The sequence below is a fragment of the Solanum verrucosum genome, unplaced genomic scaffold (genome assembly GCF_900185275.1).
Source record: "Solanum verrucosum unplaced genomic scaffold, falcon-dt-bn FXZP01000177.1, whole genome shotgun sequence".
Lineage (NCBI taxonomy): Eukaryota > Viridiplantae > Streptophyta > Magnoliopsida > Solanales > Solanaceae > Solanum > Solanum verrucosum.
Window position 1 is genome coordinate 1,374,270 of NW_026020401.1, and position 18,333 is coordinate 1,392,602.

Sequence of the window (18,333 nt, forward strand, 5' to 3'; positions counted from 1 at the left end):
AAGAAGTAAGATTGCCTATATATGCATTGCAAGTTTAGTCAACACACAAACAGTGAATTTAATGTGACGTACGATAAATACAAACAATTCTAATATTTAATTGCATGGTTGAATTAAAAAACATTATATCTAGGTAGTTAGGTGTTATCTTAATTGAAGAATGTATGTATACCAATTTATATTAATGCTACCTAAATTGTTGTCCAATGTTGTACTCCATACTTAGCCAGGTGAAAAATAAAGACCTAGTCCACTTGTCTAGTCATTTAAAGTCTGTATTTTTTTTAAAAAAATCGTCTGGTGTTTGGAGCCCACATTGGAGCCCCGATTAAATTTGGATCACGCACTGTAGGGTTCATTCGGAGTGGAACTCCCAACATAATTTTCTCTATACCCAAGGCTCGAACTCAAGAGATCTGGTTAAGGGTGGAGCAATCTCACCACTGCAAGTCATTGTTTATTCCCAACAAAGCTGGAAAGTGAATATTTTGTGTAACAATTTGCCATATTATATAATCCCTATTGCCCAATTGTCTTTTTGTCAACTTACACTGAAAATGTTGCATTACCAACTGTGTTAGTTAATTTTCATTTTCAGATACATATAAAAAGAGCAAAACTTGACAATTTCAAGTTTGGCATTGTCAACTCTCCAGTTTATTTCAATATTATCTACTACATGTTTATTAAAGTGGTACTACTATGCAGACATTATATTCTCTATACATTGTTTGAGTACTCTTGTCAATCTCTTTGAGGTTTTCTAGTAGGTGATTTAACATTCTATTTCTGGATCTTAGGTACGGGGTCGGATTAATCCTATAACTAAAAAGAGTTACGGGTTTAATGATGAATTTTGAACGTTTTTAGTTCAAATTTTGACTCTGCCTCTGAAAACTGACGTGTTTTTTTTGGTTTAAAGATAATTGGAGATGGAAAAAGAGAATGCAATTATATTACTGATTGTGGTTCTTTCAACATGTTTTTTTGCTTATGGACAAGATATGCTCACTGATCCAGATGAAGGTAATTTGTCTCCTCTGTTTTTTAGTAGTCTTTTTTTTTTTTCCTTTTTCTTTTTCTTTTCCACCTGGTGTACTATATCTATATTGGCGTCCGACTAATTTAGATTCTCGCTAGATAGGGTCCCATTCGGGGGGGGGGGTAACACTTCCTATTAAGGATTTTTCCATATCCAAGGTTCGAACCCCAAATCTGTGATTAAGGGAGGAACAACCTCATCAACTGCATTACATCTTTTGTCTCTTGTTATTGTCCAACTAGTTAATAATCTTTGTAAAACATTTCATCTTGTACAAATAAGTCTTTGTTTTAGGTTCCATTTAACCATGAGAATTGTGGAATTTGAAAAAAAAGATAGAAGTTTATTTTCAAAGTAAAAAAATGGTATTTGAAAATTTGAGTTGGTTTGACAATAAATACAAATTGGAGTTATTTTTGATTTTTTATTAGTGATTTCTAGTGGGAAAAAGTGAAAATATCTTTTTGATATTTTTCAACCGAAATTCAACTTGAAGTTGAATTTTGATTTTTTGAAATTTTATAGCCAGACATAATTCCTGGAATTCAACTCCGAAAAAATTAAAATATATTCTTGGCCAAATGGCCACTAAATAAATTTCAAGTTGTATTTGAATTTTTTATGATCTAACGCCATTTTCAAATGAAATAAAAGAATAATTACATAATTACACAAATATTTCTACCATATTTACTAATCCTTTCTATAATTTGAAATAATTACATATTGTCTCATTAATTAATAATTTCATGTCAAATTTCAAGTTAGATACATGTATTTTGCTACCAAATACACTTTGAAATATAATTACATACGAAAAGAGGCGAGCAAGAAAGGGACAGAGTCGAGTGAGATAGGAGGTATGTAAGCGAGAGAGTTAGTGTATTTGAGATACATGCAAAACACAATAGGTACATGTATCTGGAATCCTATATACATTCTGAAATACAAATATATAGGGAGAGAGGCGAGTGAGGTAAGGGAGAGGCGAGCTAGAGAGTCAGTATATCCAGATACCCGCGAATTCACTTGGATACAATGTATCTGAAATAAATTACAACTAATTTTGACCCCATGTATTCAACATGTGTATCTTGGGACCTAAATCTGACACAAATAATAATTTCAAAAACTCATAGGAAGGCATGTAATTAGGTCCTAAATTAGTGAGATTTGTGTTGTTTGCCTGATAAAAAACACTTTTCATAAAGAAACTAAAAAAAATTAGGGCTAGTTTCAAATATATATATACAATAAAGTAATTAGTTTACTACAAATATAACCATGTTTTATTTACATAAAAAAAATAGGCAAAGTCATAGGAAGTAAACACTGGCTAGAAAATATAATTTGCCAAAAGTCACATAAAAAGTATACACAGACTATACAACATAACTTACCTATACATGAGTTATACATTAACTATACAGTATGATACACTAAAAAAAGTTGAATATGACTTAACTAAACATGAAGTATATACTTATTATACAACATAACTTACCTATACATGAGCTATACACTGACTATACATTATAATACACTTAGGGGTCGTTTGGTACAAACATTGATAATGCAGGGATTAGTAACGAAGGAATTAGTAGTGCAGAGATTATTTTTTGTCAAGTGTTTGGTTCACTACTTTCCACTTAATTTTGTGTTTGATTTAAAACTCTACAAAAAGTTTCTTTCCTATTATACCTTTGTGTTATTATGGTGTTTATTTCATATAATTGAGTCAAGGTAGATAACCGTCGGACCAGGCTTTTTTTTTAGTAGGATTTTCTATTCCATTTAATTAGTTAAATCAAATATATATATATATATATATATATATATTACTATATAAGAAGAGGGAATAAGTATTCACCACAAGTCAACATGTGTTCCAATAAGAAGAGGGAATAACCAATATATTTATAAAAAGAAATGACATATAAAATAAAATGGAGAGAGTATTGGTTTTTCAAAATGGAAACGGACAAAACACATATACAATTAAAAGACATATAAAAAAAAGTTGGTTTAACTCTCAAACATAAAAAGTAACATATGTTATTAAAAACTTTGATAAAAAGTACTATAATTTACAATAAATAATAACTTAAAATATCTACAAGACAACAAAAAAAGACTAATTTTTGTACTGCTTCTGTCACATAAATTAGTATTGGGATGATTTTAAAATTTTAATTTTGGTTATACATTATAAAATAGCCGAAAAATTGAATGATATTTAAAAATAACCGAATGAATCGTCCTATCGATAACCCTAATGTTACTTCTACTCTGTTTATTTTTACTTAAATTTAGAAAGATATGCTTCATTTCTACCCTCAAACTTATCGCTACATTTATTTGCTATTTAAAATTGAAATTAAAAAGACAAATGACAAATAAGTTTCTATATTAGCTCACTTATGAGCAAAATATATTATAACAATCTTTACTAATTTTATAATAATACATAAACTATACTCCCTCCGTCCCATATTAGATGGGCACTTCCAACTTTACACGATGATTAAGAAATTATTAATACATTGGAAGACTTCACCATTTTTCCCTTTGTTTAGATCAATGCACATTGAAATGAGTTACAAAAAATACACATACAATATAGGAATGGTCATATTAATTGTAGGGGTAACATGAAAAAGAATTAATTAATTCTATCCTAATTTAATAAGTGCTCAAATAATATGAAAAACTATTTTTAGTAAGATTCTCATCTAATATAGGACGGAGAGAGTAACAATATAACTTTATTAATGTTGGGCCCGGGCAGCGCCCAAGCTTTCTTTACTAGTATGTATATATATATATATATACATGAAATTGTTATTAATTTTCAGGTATGATGTACCACTAAGAAGATCATTAATGGCACGGTGTATTTTTAATTTTTTGTTGGTCAAGTATATCTTAAACTTAACATAGATTTAAGACTACTTAAATTGTTCAATACCAAAAGCTTATTTTTTTTTATAAAAAAAACAAATAGTTCAAGCGGGTAATCGACAAACTATCTTGAATAAAAAAAAATTCAAGAAAAAATGGAGAAAAAAATATTAGTGAAATCATTAAATTACACTAAACGGATTTGGAGAATTAAAAAAGAACATTTATAACCATTCAATATAAATAAAAAGGAAATTAAATTACAAAATAAATTTAGGAAAAGGAATAAGGGGTTAGTTTAGTCATTTAGGGGTCTTATCCAAAGTTTAACAAATCTTGGATTAGTTATCCCTCAATTTTTTAGGGATAAGATAAGACCACATATGATGGATAAACAATCCACGGATTAAATTAAATGAAGTAACCAAACAATGTATTAGATGGACTAAATTTTAATCCATGGATTATTCTATCTAATATCGCCTACCAAACGGGTCCTTAAAAAGTTGAATAAAACTTAACTATACATGAAGTATACATTAATTATACAATATACTTACCTATACATGATCTATACACTGACTATAGATTATGATGCACTTAAAAAGTTGAATGATACACTTAAAAAATTGAATACAACTTAACTATACATGAAATATACACTGATTATATAACATAATTTACCTATACATGAGCTATACACTAACTAATACAATAAAAAAGCTGAATATAAGTTAAACATATAAAATATATACGGATTATACATGAAATATACATTTTCTATTCAATTTTTGATTATACAAGAGAGAGAGTAATTGTGTACTCCTAAACGATTAACTGCCGGAATGTGCAGTGACGGCGCTAGAGGCCATTCATGGAAGCCTGGAAGATCCGGTGGGTTATCTCAGAAATTGGGAAAAGGAAAAAGACCCTTGCACTTCTTGGTCATTTGTTCATTGCCTTCAAAACGAAACCGAAGGTTACCAGCATGTTCAAGAATTGTACGTCGTTAACCCTTCATACCAATTTTACTGGGTTTCCTCCATTCTCTTTGCGATTCACTAATAATTTTTGTTTTTTTTCTTTCATTTCGAATTGCAGGCGTCTGATGAATTTGTCCCTATCTGGTACACTAGCTCCTGAGCTTGGCCAACTTAAACATATGGAGATTTTGTGAGTCCCTGCAATTATTTAACAATACCCATTTGGTATTTATTGATTTTATTCAGCTGTAATTTTGGTGATGATGATGATTTTGTTTTGTTATTTCGAAAAGGAATTTCATGTGGAACAGAATTAGTGGCAGTATACCTAAAGAGATAGGAAGCATTACTGCTCTGAGGCTACTGTATGTATCTCTTCATTGCTCAATTAGGAACTCCCTCAATTTTCATTCTAATCATTGTTTAAGAGAACCCCTTTTTGTTTGATATGATGAATTGAAAAGAATCAATAGTTAGGACAAATGAATGGCCTTCCGTGAACTCATTTTCAGTTTATTTTCTTTCGTAGTGAGTGTTGTTATGAGGAGGTTGTTGTGCTAGTGAAGATTACAGGATTGTAGTATGATGGTGTATATTATAGTATGTTTTGTAATTGAAGAAATATTAAAATAATGGTTAAAAAGTTAGTCTGATAGAGGTTATAAAAAGGTTACTCCCTCCATTTCAATTTATGTGTCTTAGTTTGACGGGATACGAGGTTTAAAAAAGCAAAGAAGACGTTTGAATCTTGTGATCCTAAACTAAAGATGTGTGTAATGTATCAAAATGTCCTATGATCTTGTCGTCTTAAATATGCCACGTAGGATCATTGATTTTAAAGAGTTACCAAATATAGAAAGTAACACTCTTATGTAAACAGACTAAAAACGAAGACACATAACTTGAAACTGAGGGAGTTGCTTGGTAGTGAAAACAATGGAATGTTTTCAAACATCATGTGAAGTTCCAACATGGGGAGAGAGTTGAAGGAGGGAGTACTATACATTTGTGAAAAGTATGAGATACGCTTCTAATATTTTGGCAGTGGAAATAGAACTTCTCAATGTCAATCAATGCTAGTCAATCTGTAGGGAAGAACAAAACGATAGTACATAGCTTTTGTTCCTTGTAAGGGCGGTAAGGCAAATAGTGATGATTCTCAGCTACTTCAGGTGTAATCTTGAAAATAAAGCAATGGTTCAGAGTTAATGTTTTGTTTACTGTCAGGAGTTTCTGGTGTATATCTACAGAACTAAGTATACTAACTACTTGGACTCATCAGATTGAAGTTCTAAATACCATACATGTTCTAACATTATTGACTGCTGCAAGGATTGACTGATTGTCCATCTAAATTGTTTTTTATTGAGAAATAAAGCTCTCCTATGGCCATTATCCCTGTTGAAAATCTTATCTTTATCATGAGAAATTACATATACTGAAATTTCACTTCTCCATATAAGCTTCAATCAATATTTCTGAATCCTTGCTTCAATTGAAGCCCGAATATGCATGTATTAGCTGAAGATATCTAAAACTTTCATATAGTCTGCATATATGGATTGTGCACATTCATGAGAAACTCCACTCCAGCTACCATTCTTCTGTTCTTGCAGGCTTTTGAGTGGAAATCAAATATCAGGTTCTTTACCAGAAGAGCTCGGTTATCTTCCTAACTTAAGCAAATTTCAGTTGGACTTAAATGATATATCAGGACCAATACCAAAATCGTTTGCAAACTTGCCAAAAGTTGCACATTTGTGAGTTCTCCACTATAACCCAAAGACTCTCTACTGGTTGTGGTGGTATGGATATGTTTAGCTTCTGTGTTGATCTTTCTTGTTCTTGATGCAGCCATATGAATAACAATTCAATAAGCGGTCAAATTCCTCCAGAGCTGTCTGTTTTACCCCGGCTTCAACACTTGTAAGAATCACTTAGCCTACAATATATAAATACTAGGAAAAAGGATCTTTTGCTCTGTGAGTTTGATGTTTGGATTTACTTGGATGTGTGTTATTTCAGCCTTCTGGATAACAACAACTTATCGGGTTACCTTCCACCAGAGCTTGCATTGATGCCGAACTTAACGATTCTGTAGTACCTGTGTTTGAACTCTTGAGCTTTTTTCTGTTTCAATGTGTTTAAATTCTCAACAATTTAATGTCATTTCAGCATTAACAAACAAATCCTAACACCTCCTTCTCCCCCACAATAACAACTTTTGCAGTCAACTTGACAACAATAACTTTGAAGGCTCGGAGGTTCCGGCTTCTTACAGCAATATGTCCAAACTATTTAAGTTGTAAGTTACTGCTCTCTTGGGTATTGTTGGTTCATGTCCCCTTTCCTGTCTGATGATATATATGCCCATTTTCACCAAGCAAGAACATAGAATTCTAAAGGATGTTTGCCATCACTCAAGGTTAAAAACCGTTTTATCCCAAATTTTGATAAAGAAACAAGTCCCCAGTGAACATTCAGATTAACAAAAAGTTTTCTCCATAATCATCACTGTACTCCCAATAAGGGTTTCCCATCCCCCCCTCCACCCCACCTTACAAGAAATGAGAAAGGCTACATCAGTATTTTCATTTTTTTGATGAAAAAAGGCAAGGCTGGAGCAGTATTTTCATTCTTAGGGCCTTTTGACATAAGATGGAGTAACAATCTAAAGAAAGTGGTAAAGATTGTTGGAGGAATTCTGTATTATAATATGAAGCTTACAAAGTGGTCATGCTATGATTGTATTCACCATTCTTTGATGAATATTACGTATGTTATTTCATCAAACCTGCAGGAGTCTTAGGAACTGCAACTTGCAAGGAACAGTTCCTGATCTAAGCACAATACCACACCTTCTTTACTTGTAAGCATACTTCATCGAGAAATTCATGCGTCCAGTTAAACCACATGTTGAGGCTTATGTTCTTGTTGTTCTAACCTCTTGGTAATGTTGATATCTGCTTAATAATTCTTATATGTCATCTGCTTAATAATTCTTTTATGCCAGATGTAGTTGAACTCATCTGCCACTCAATTTGTGCTGAATATAGAAAGTTAAATTTACAGCCAGTGGCAATTCATCTGATATAAATTTCTCATGTCACAGAGACCTTAGCAGAAACCAACTCACGGGAAATATACCTTCCAATAAGCTGTCTGATAATATCACAACCATGTAAGTTTCTGGAAGTGTTTAACTGCTGATATCTTTCCTGGTTTGATTCACCCATCTTTAATCACACTTCCTTCCCTCTCCCCCCCCCAACTCTCTATCGATATCTGTGAATAGGTGGTTGAATGGACATTAGTGTTTTAACATGCACTCTTTTCTTCTTGATGTTTGAGTAACTTGGTCTTGGTATCAGACCCTCAATAGTGAACAAACTACTTTGATGATGATTGCAGCATTCTGTCAGGAAACATGCTTAATGGCTCTATCCCTTCGAGCTTTTCTGTCCTTCCAAATCTGCAGAGGCTGTAAGGAACTTCATCTGCTCAATCCTTGTTTCTTGATCCTCTGTCTGTTTCAAATTTCATGTTGATACTCTAATAAATGTAGTATTGACACTACCTTTCCTTAAATTATTTTTCTTGTAGGTCACTCAACAATAATAGGTTAAGTGGTTTTGTGCCAACTACCATTTGGGAGAATAAGACATTTTCCCCAGGCGCAAAACTTAGATTGTAAGTGTATCATTTGTACATTTTCCTCTTATCAGTAATTTGATTTTCATGTTTCTGTTGTCTGCTGCCCCACAATCTATTGGCCAGTTAAAGTTTTTAACTGTAAGATACAGACAAAAGCTTTTTGTAGAGAATCAACCCAAATTTGTATTCCTATTTCATTTTGGTAGCTAGTCAGTCCACATGTAGTTTTGGATATACAAAGAAAGTATCCCGGAAAATAATAGTACAATCAAGGAATAGTGTGTCCATTGTCAACAAGGGTTTCCTATCTCTATACAGTTAATATATAACAAGGAATAATATGTCTGGTGTTTTGTTTCGTTCGAGGTAATGTAGCATGTATTCTTTCCTCTTACTAAACCAGGCCATGTCTGACTAGAAAAGGCCCCTCAGATGTTAACATATCAGATAGCCAGGCTGATCCAGTTGTTCTCCTTTGTGCAGGAACTTTCAACGTAATTTTCTCTCAGATATTTCGGGTATTCTTGATCCTCCTCCAAATGTCGATATTATGTAAGACCTTATTTCCGGTAGTCTTGTACATACATATTTGCGGACTTACTTTCAGTTCTCGGCTTTTATAATTATATGTGGCGAATCAAGCTCCCCTAATTCAATTGCTATCTAACTTTCATTATCCTATTTTTTATAAGCTTCAAATTACAAAGTAATTCTGTGGAGTCTTAGTTTCTATTTCAGATTTCTGTGATTCAACAGAACTACTATCATGAAGAAAGCAGAAAAACTTTCTATTGCATATCCCCATGACAACATTTGGGATAGTTGCATAACACTGCCTTCATTTGCTGTTTTCCTGCTAAACTCTTTCTATCAGTATAGAGATTTACTTCGAATATCCATTGATGAAGATAGAGTAGTGAACCAACACAGTTTCAACTTCTTTTATTTTGTCATCATTCTAAACTTCATTTCTTGTCAGAAGATGGGTAGTTTTCTTGCTATCAGTGCACTTTATATGGAGCTCGAAAACAATGGGGTCAAATTCATATATGTGAATTTCTTTCCATATGATATGGTAATATGACAAAGCTAGGGTTATGGGGGAGAAGTTGGTGGCTATGGGAGACTGGGGAAGCAGTGGGGATGCGACCAATATGTGGGATAGGACCGCTAGTTGCATAAGGGAAGCGGCTAGAGAGGGCTTGGGGGTTTCAAAAGGTAACTCTAGTGGACACCGAGGAGATTTCTGGTGGAATGACAAAGTCCACGTAAGGTAGAGGCAAAGAAGGTGGCTTATGTGAAGTTGCTGGAGAGCAAAAGGATGAGGAGGATAAGAGGGCGACGAGAGAAGTATATAAAGTGGCGAGGAAGGAGGCGAAGTTGGCAGTTGTGGAGGCAAAAATGGCAGCTTTTGAACGCCTGTATGAGGAACTAGGGGACGAAGGCGGAGATAAGAGGTTGTATAGGCTAGCCAAGTTGAGAGAGAGGAAGACTCGAAACCTGGACCAAATAAAGTGCATTAAAGATGAGAAAGGCAGAGTATTGGTGGATGAGAGGCAAAGTTGGCAGTTATGGAGGCAAAAATGGCAGCTTTCGAATGCTTGTATGATGATCCCTGCATTATAATCTTTTTATTTTTATTACAATTCTGGCATAACTTGCCTCTAAACCAGACAACTAACTGGTTACATACCGAAGTAGTAACAGGCTTTCCAATTTGATGGAGGGATCACGCCTCAGCAATACCTTTCAAGCTGTATATATTTAATTCTAAAAACAAATTGTTCAACTTCTATCATGGTTAAATAAATTCTGGTTCACCTACTAACTTTATTTTTCTAAAGAGCAGCTTCACCTACTAACCTTATACATGTTTGTGTGCCATATTTGCTGATTTCATGAATAACATAAATAATGAGTTTGAGTTTTGTTTTTAACCCATTTACTGGTACTTTAACGTGCAAATATTTTCAATGGCATAAAATCCCTACACACATTTTGCTTATCACTCCTTTATATTTCTGATTAAGTATTCATTAGGTGTGACAAAGAACTATAACTTTCAGGCTTTATGGAAATCCTGTTTGTGGAAATGCAAATGAGCGCCAGATTACCCAATTTTGTAAATCAAGAGACGGAGGTGAAGAGTATGGAGGCTTGAACAACTCTATTCCAAGTTGTGCAGCCCAGCTGCCTTGCGATGTGGATTTTGAGCATGTCCCAGCATTAATGGATGGCTGCTTTTGTGCAGCACCTTTTGGAGTTGGTTTGCGTTTAAGAAGCCCTAGCATTTCAGACTTTCCACCACATTATAGTGACTTTGAACAGTGGATAACAAAAAGCGTTAATTTGAATGATTATCAACTGCAAATTGATTCGGTTGCATGGCAAAGCGGTCCTAGGCTTAGGTTCTTTTTGAAATTCTTCCCTCCACGTGCAAATGACTCTGGAACCAATGATTTTGGCAAATTTAATGACAGCGAGATAGTACGGATCGCAAACAAGTTTGCCTTTTTTAATCTTACTGGAAGTGATATCTTTGGCCCATATGACCTGCTCAATTTCACTGCCATGGCATATAATTCTGGTATGTCTCCAAATCCATTATGTTCTTGCATAAGTAGGATATAATAATACATTAACATGTGGACATTTTCAGTTGTAGTTCTGTAATGATTTCCTGAGGAATTTAAAGTAAAACCAATGTGAACAATAATAGAAACAAACGTCAATCTCGTTTGTTTTTTACAACTTAGATCATGCACGGAGAGTGGCAAAAACTCAATTTTTTTAGTTTAAATTTCTCTAGGGAGGCACAAGAACCCAAGGTTGAGATTAGCATGCAAGCCGAGAGAAACGCCTTTATTGTAAAACTTGTTTCTTCAGTTCTTATTTTGTGTTTAATGCCAAATATTGGATACTTTTCAACTGGACTGGAAGTCTGGAACTCTTGTGCACCCGCATGACTAATTTTTCTTTTGTTCTTGCTGATTCTTGAATATAATTATTATGATTATTATATTTCTTTTATCTTTACTGGTCATGCTCGGATAAAAAATTCTCTTTCCCATTGTGCTCCATTTCGTTTCTGAAAATGTCTATTTATATCGTTTACCCTGTGATATAGAACATAGTTTTTTCTTCTTGTCATAGAAGTATGCGAGTATGAAAATTCAATGAAATGGTTTAGATATCATGCATGCTTTGAAGCTTAACATCCTCATGAACATGGTATCCTGACAGAGATGCTAGTAATCTCTTAGATACTCAGTAAGGGTCAAGAGACTAAATTGACTACCTTAGTACAAGTTCTTGATTAAGTAAAATCTTAGGTGAACCATATGGTACTGTCAAAACATGTGAATATCCCCATTCAGAAACTCAAGATGAATTGGCTACTTTTGTTTTATTTTTGGTGTATGAAGAATTTGTTAATGACGCAGAATCTGTGTGAAGAAGCCTTATAGAATCTTTGTAAGCAGAACAAGGATTTACTTTTTTTTTTTTTTTCTATTTGAGATGTCTCGCAACACAGCCGTTGTCCTGAATATAAATATATCATTGTTACCTTTCTTCAAAAAAATATATGCTATCATATAAGAGAGCCACTCTGTTCTTGTCTTTCTTTCTGCTTTCTCAAGATCAAATAACTAATGTTTTTCCTTCTTGCAGTCCTTTTTCCTCCGTTGGGAGGAGAGAGAAGCAGAAAAAACAGAGGCACTGTGGTTGGAATTGTCTTAGGGTCCATATTTGCTGCAGCTGTGCTACTTATGGCCTTAATATTCGTGTTGTTTAAAATGCGGCGGAGGTTACACGTTTCAAAAGATCAACCATGTGAGTTAATCTTCAGTAATTTTATGTGACTTTTCCTCAGCTATGGGGAGTTTCTTCTCCTTTTCTTTCATTCACCCCATTAGGATCTGTTGGTTAAAGTAGTCAATAGGTTTAACTTTTCTTGGGTATTCTGTTGAATCGCCAAAAAAGAGGACATGAAACCACATTCTTTGAGTGCTTCATGCATATAATGCAAACTTTGCACCTGATAATTTCCAATTTCCATCTTCTGAAAAACAAAAAGATGCCAAAAACCATAAAATCTGTCTTCCTTACTGTTATTTTCTTGTTTAAGTTCTCTATTTAATCAAGAAATAACACAGAATTGCCAGTGTCAACCATCTTTTTCAATGTGGCAAATTATTTTTCTTAGTATGTATACTTGTAATTTAGCTATGATACTGCTTGATGTTAGTTTTTTTAAGGAGAGAGTATGGTGCTTTAATTCCTCACATGGACAGATAACTTTACGGTTTTATGGGAGGTTTGTGCGTATTTATGATGAGTAAACTCTCCGGCAATGCCCCATCACCCTTAGAACAAAAAGTGGAATAGAAATAAATAGGAAGTGTGTGCTGGACAATGGGCATGTATATCTAAGTAATACTCTTGTTGTAGTGCTTCTGTTATTTGTACATCAATTAGACGATTATTTATGTTCTTTTCTTAGTCAGATTAATTGATATTCTTAAAGTGAACAAAGTTAGCTGAAGCCAACTATTGTATCAAAGGTTCAGTTGCATTAAAGTTATGCTACCATCACCTAAGCTTTTTTTTTTTTCATTCTTTTTATGTCAACTTTTTATGCTTAAGTTTTCAATGAATATCTGATTTTTAATAAATTGAATCTTGTGGCAATGATGTATTTCTTGCTTAAACAAACTTACCCAGGACCACATGGCACTCATAGTGATATTCCTTTCATTTCTTTTGTAGTACCAAAATTTCCAATGCGAATAGAAGGTGTTAAGGCAATGGGTTTTAAGGAATTAGAGGCAGCAACTAACAATTTTAGCAGTACTACTGAAATTGGCCAAGGAGGCTATGGAAAGGTCTACAAAGGCACTTTGGCAGAGGGAACAATAGTGGCAATTAAACGTGCACAGCAAGGCTCATTGCAGGGTGAAAAAGAGTTCTATACTGAGATAGAATTACTTTCACGTGTGCATCATCGAAATCTGGTTTCCTTGGTGGGATACTGTAATGAAGGAACTGAACAAGTAAGATTCTCCAAACTGGAAATGTAATAGACACACACACACACACACAGAGCCAAGTCCATGTTGCTATTCCTGCATCCAGATGGGAGAGGGGAGTATGTTCGGTGGAGTAAGTTCTTTGATGTATCAGTTCAGCCACTTGTTGAATTCTGATTGCCCAGTTCTGGTTGAATACCTAGGTCAAAATTGATTTTTCTTGCATATCCTTGATCATTTTGGATGCCTCATTGCCGTTGTGCAGAACCAATCAACCATAATATCAATTACCTTCTACAACTTTGAGAAATCCATTTGATATCACTCTAGATGCAAATGAAATTACAAGAATCACAAATGATAGTTAAATTGCAGGGAAAAGTTCAGACTTAGCTGATTCATCTGTTAAAGTAAACTCGAGCAAAAGTCTTCTGAGATAGTATTTTCATCATACTTCTTTTTTTGTCACCAATTATTATCACACGTTAAGTGATTCAATTGTGAGCATATCCAGTGTACAGTACTTAGATCACTTAATATTAAGTTCAACCAAATTTCCATCTATGAGTAGCTCATCAGTTACATCCCTCTTATACTTGCGTAGTCTGGGCACATTAGTGAAATGTATGTCTTCTGAAAAAGTAATCAAATAATCAAGCAGATGGAAGGATAAGAATGGATATTATGTTTTATGTTTTTTTATTCTACTTTTGTAATAGTTGGTTACATGTGCATGCAGATGTTGGTGTATGAGTTCATGCCAAATGGTTCCTTGCATGATCTTCTAAAAGGTATGTGATGTATCCTTCCTTTGCCTATGTTGTCATTTGACTTTCTTTTGTTAGAATCAAGCACATCTATTCTCCTCTTATCACTTATTTTTTCCTGGTGTAGTACTTCTTATACGAAAAAGAGGGTGAAAGATATGTCCCTCTAGTAAAGAATATTGTATAGATGAAAGTAGATCAAAATTATCTAGTCACTCAGATTTTCTTTTCTGAAGTTTTTACTTCATTTTGACTCCTGAATCCTGACAGTCACTGTTAGTTTTCCTACTTTCTTCACTTGGGTGGTCATCAACAAGTTTATCACATGGAACTTTATATTCTTAATTTTAGTCAAGTGTCAGTTCCAATATGCATCAAACAGGTATCTCCAAAGTAAGATTATTAAAGATGTTTTTACTTATTTTTACAGCTAGATATGGGGAATGTCTGAGTCTTGGAACAAGGTTATACATTGCTTTAGGTGCTGCCAGGGGCATCCTCTACCTCCATACTGAAGCTAATCCTCCAATAATCCATCGTGATGTCAAAGCAAATAACATACTGTTGGACTCTAAGTTCACCGCAAAAGTCTCTGATTTTGGAATCTCAAAGCTTGCACCATTACCTGATGCTGAAACGAGTGGGCATGTATCAACTGTTGTGAAAGGAACTCCTGTAAGGCTTTACTCGTCTTATATGTTGAAGCCTGCAATAGAAAAGCTAGAAAATCGCAATGAGATAAGACCTGCAACTTGAGTAATCTAGGTAGCATTGCTACAGACCAGGAAAACTTCATTCTCTAAGAATACACATACTATGATCCTCTAGTATTTCAATATTGCTTTTTACCTTCTCATTTATTTTTCTCTTTGCTTTTTCAAAGATAGCTGACAGTTGCCAAAATTTGGCACTCGTGTAGGGCTACCTTGATCCTGAGTACTTCTTTACTCACAAGTTGACAGAGAAAAGTGATGTTTATAGCCTTGGTATTGTATTTCTGGAGCTATTAACAGGGATGCGACCTATATATCAGGGAAGGAACATCGTCCGAGAGGTACTTGATTCTTTTTTTCCCCTTAAGTTATCTTAGTGTTTCACTTTGTTCATGAAGTTGAAAATCTTTAAGGGAACATTAGATAGCTCTTCTAGATATATTTGGTGTCTACTAATGGATCTGACCTAAAGCAGTAGAGATCATTTGCTTTCATGAATTCCAATTCTTTTATTGCTTTAATAAGAACCTCAATATATTCCAATGTGGTCTATATGTGAGATACAACATATGAATCAGTATAATTGCTGGCGCCCTTACACTAGTTAATGGCTATTTGAGTTGAACTTTCTCATATTTTGTTTTGCACGGAAGTATCTTACCACATCAAATGGTTAGTAATTTTTTTTGAAACTGGTAACTATATATATATATATATATATATATATATATATTAAATTACACCATAACAGTGCAAAAGACTTTACAAAATCCCAACCAAGCTTAGGCTACTGCTTCACAAGGATCCTATCATATCAACTAGTGATTCAGCCTCCTCAGCATAGCTTTCTTTACACCAAAAATAAAACAAAAATATACAATTCATCTTGATTTTCTCCACAAAATTATATTTGTCTTCAAAAGCTCTATAGTTCCTCTCCTTCCAAATGGTCCACCATATGCAAGCAGGGACAAGTTTCCACCATTTCTTCTGACTAACTGCTCCATCATTCTGGTTCCAACATTTCAGTAAATCAACGCTTGTTGCTGGCATTGACCATCTGATTCCTACCATATTCAAGAATAGTTGCCATAATTGTCCAGTAACTGGACAATGAATGAATAGATGACTATTATTTTCCCCAGCAGCTCCACACAAAAAGCATCTAGAACACAGTTGGAATCCCCTTTTTTGAAGTGTATCATGTGTGAGACAAGCATTTCTTGCTACTAGCCAAGAAAAGCACACCACCTTTAAAGGAGCCTTCATCTTCCAAATGGATCTCCATGGCCACTGATTAGTTGACTATCTGTGCCTAATCAAAATGTTATAAGCTGAGTTTACAGATAAGTTCCTTTACTAGTGGACTTCCATATAAGTGAATCTTCAGTGTCTTTGAACCCTTGGAATGATCCCAAGGTCTTGAAAAATTCAACAACTCTTTCCAACTCCTGATCATGCTGTAGCCTTCTAAAAGTAATATTCCATCCGTGTACTCCTTTTGCTGATTCCAGACTAATGTTTGGCGTAGTGGAAGTAATATTCCATCCGTGTACTCCTTTTGCTGATTCCAGACTAATGTTTGGCGTAGTGGCAATGCTAAAGAATTCAGGGAAGAGTTCCTTTAGAGGTCCATTTCCAAGCCACTTATCACACCAAAGAAGGATTTTCCTACCATTGCCCACTCTTAGGCTAATTTTTCCAGCCATCAAAGACCAGAGGGATCTGATTGCTTTCCAGACTCCTACACCAAGGGGGCTCACAACCACCTTTGAAGTTTGAACACCACTGGGCTTCTTGACCGTACTTGTCATGAATGACATTTCTCCATAAAGCATATGTTTCAAGATTATACCTCCATAACCACTTCTCAAATAGTTAGTAATGAAGTAGAGAAAGTTGTTATATCCCCCAAACCTTATATCTAACTGTTGAATGTTTAGGACGAGTTCCCAAAGTTGGATACTCTGACATAAAATATAAATATTATGATAGCTAAAAAGTGAGATCAACATTAATAATCTGTCCAAAGTCTTAGTAGTATCCCGTTAATGTTTGACCTATATGAATATGTGAAGTCCTCAATGTTTAAGTTGATCTACAACTAGTACTCGCCATCCAAGAAAACGAGAATGGCAGAAGATCGGAGTACAGTATCAACACATTTATTTTTCGAGGTGAATCAGGCATTGACTTCTCATTTCTCGGAATTAAAGCTCAACTATTTAACAAAAAACTGTTGGACACTCCAAATAGTTGAAAGTGTCGTTCTTTTTGGAACGAAGAGTAAGAAAAGTTTCTTTTGAACTAATGACAGGTGAATGCAGCATGCGAATCAGGGATGATGTCTTCTATTATCGACAAGGGTATAGGTCCATATTCCTCAGATTGTGTCGAGAAATTCCTGGATTTGGCTCTCAGGTGTTCATTGGATGAACAAAAGGATAGACCTTTAATGCTGGAGGTGGTGAGAGTGTTAGAGGACATCACATACATGCTTCCAGCTGTATTCGACAATAATATTGCACCCGATACAGATGTTTCCACGTCTGGAATGTCATCATCACCACCAACTTCAACTTATTCCAGACACACTACCACCTACACAACTATGGAAGGAATTGAGCTTGTGAGCGGTGTCATTCCCACCATCAGGCCTCGTTGATGCGTTTAAGGACTTGCTATATACTTCCATTTACCAACATGTTAATGGTCAGATTGTGAAGTATTAGAAGTTTCACATTTTAGTCTGAGGTATGTAAATATATATATATAAGCAGGTTGAATCAACTCTGAGAGCATGAAAAGACTTGTATATAATCATATGATGATGTTGTTGTTCCATTAGATATGCACTCTTGTTTATGACCATAATAGGTGATGAGTTAACGGAATATACCGTCAGTGTAAACAATTTTTACATCATCAGGTCATTTTTACTTTTTGTCAAATGATATGTTACTACTTTTATTTTCCCTTTGGAGATTATGTTAACTCCTTTCTATTTGTATCATCCACATGTCTTTGCTTCATAGTCCGTATATTAATTCTATAATGACATTCTACATTGATTATCCCACCTTAACCATCACCCCTACCCCAAAAGGGGGAGTAATAATAAATCGTATATAATCAATGGATTCATGATAAAGTGAAATCCCCACCAACCCACCCACTTCCTTCCCCTTCTTCCATTGTATGTGTAGATTATATATAAATATTTTGAATCATAATTTTACTTAC

General features: G+C 34.4%; 1 protein-coding gene across 1 annotated transcript; it reads left to right on the top strand.

The window, feature by feature from the left end:
• The first annotated feature begins 918 nt into the window (after positions 1–918).
• Positions 919–17,859, top strand: LOC125840023 (probable LRR receptor-like serine/threonine-protein kinase At1g06840). Its single transcript, XM_049519003.1, has 20 exons — positions 919–1,026; positions 4,797–4,944; positions 5,045–5,116; positions 5,220–5,291; positions 6,543–6,686; positions 6,781–6,852; positions 6,952–7,023; positions 7,157–7,231; positions 7,727–7,795; positions 8,039–8,107; positions 8,338–8,409; positions 8,530–8,616; positions 9,064–9,132; positions 10,647–11,167; positions 12,253–12,414; positions 13,351–13,634; positions 14,350–14,401; positions 14,808–15,052; positions 15,297–15,431; positions 17,408–17,859. Exons 1-20 carry the CDS (start codon positions 933–935, stop codon positions 17,753–17,755), a joined length of 2,862 nt encoding a protein of 953 aa, XP_049374960.1. The 5' UTR covers positions 919–932; the 3' UTR covers positions 17,756–17,859.
• Positions 17,860–18,333: the final 474 nt, after the last annotated feature.

Excerpts from the sequence above, each read along its gene's own strand:
- LOC125840023 (XM_049519003.1), top strand. The coding sequence starts at position 933 with ATGGAAAAAGAGAATGCAATTATATTACTGATTGTGGTTCTTTCAACA. Across the intron at positions 6,853-6,951 it reads TTACCCCGGCTTCAACACTT|CCTTCTGGATAACAACAACT; the intron begins GTAAGAATCACT and ends GTGTTATTTCAG. Across the intron at positions 8,617-9,063 it reads CCAGGCGCAAAACTTAGATT|GAACTTTCAACGTAATTTTC; the intron begins GTAAGTGTATCA and ends TCCTTTGTGCAG.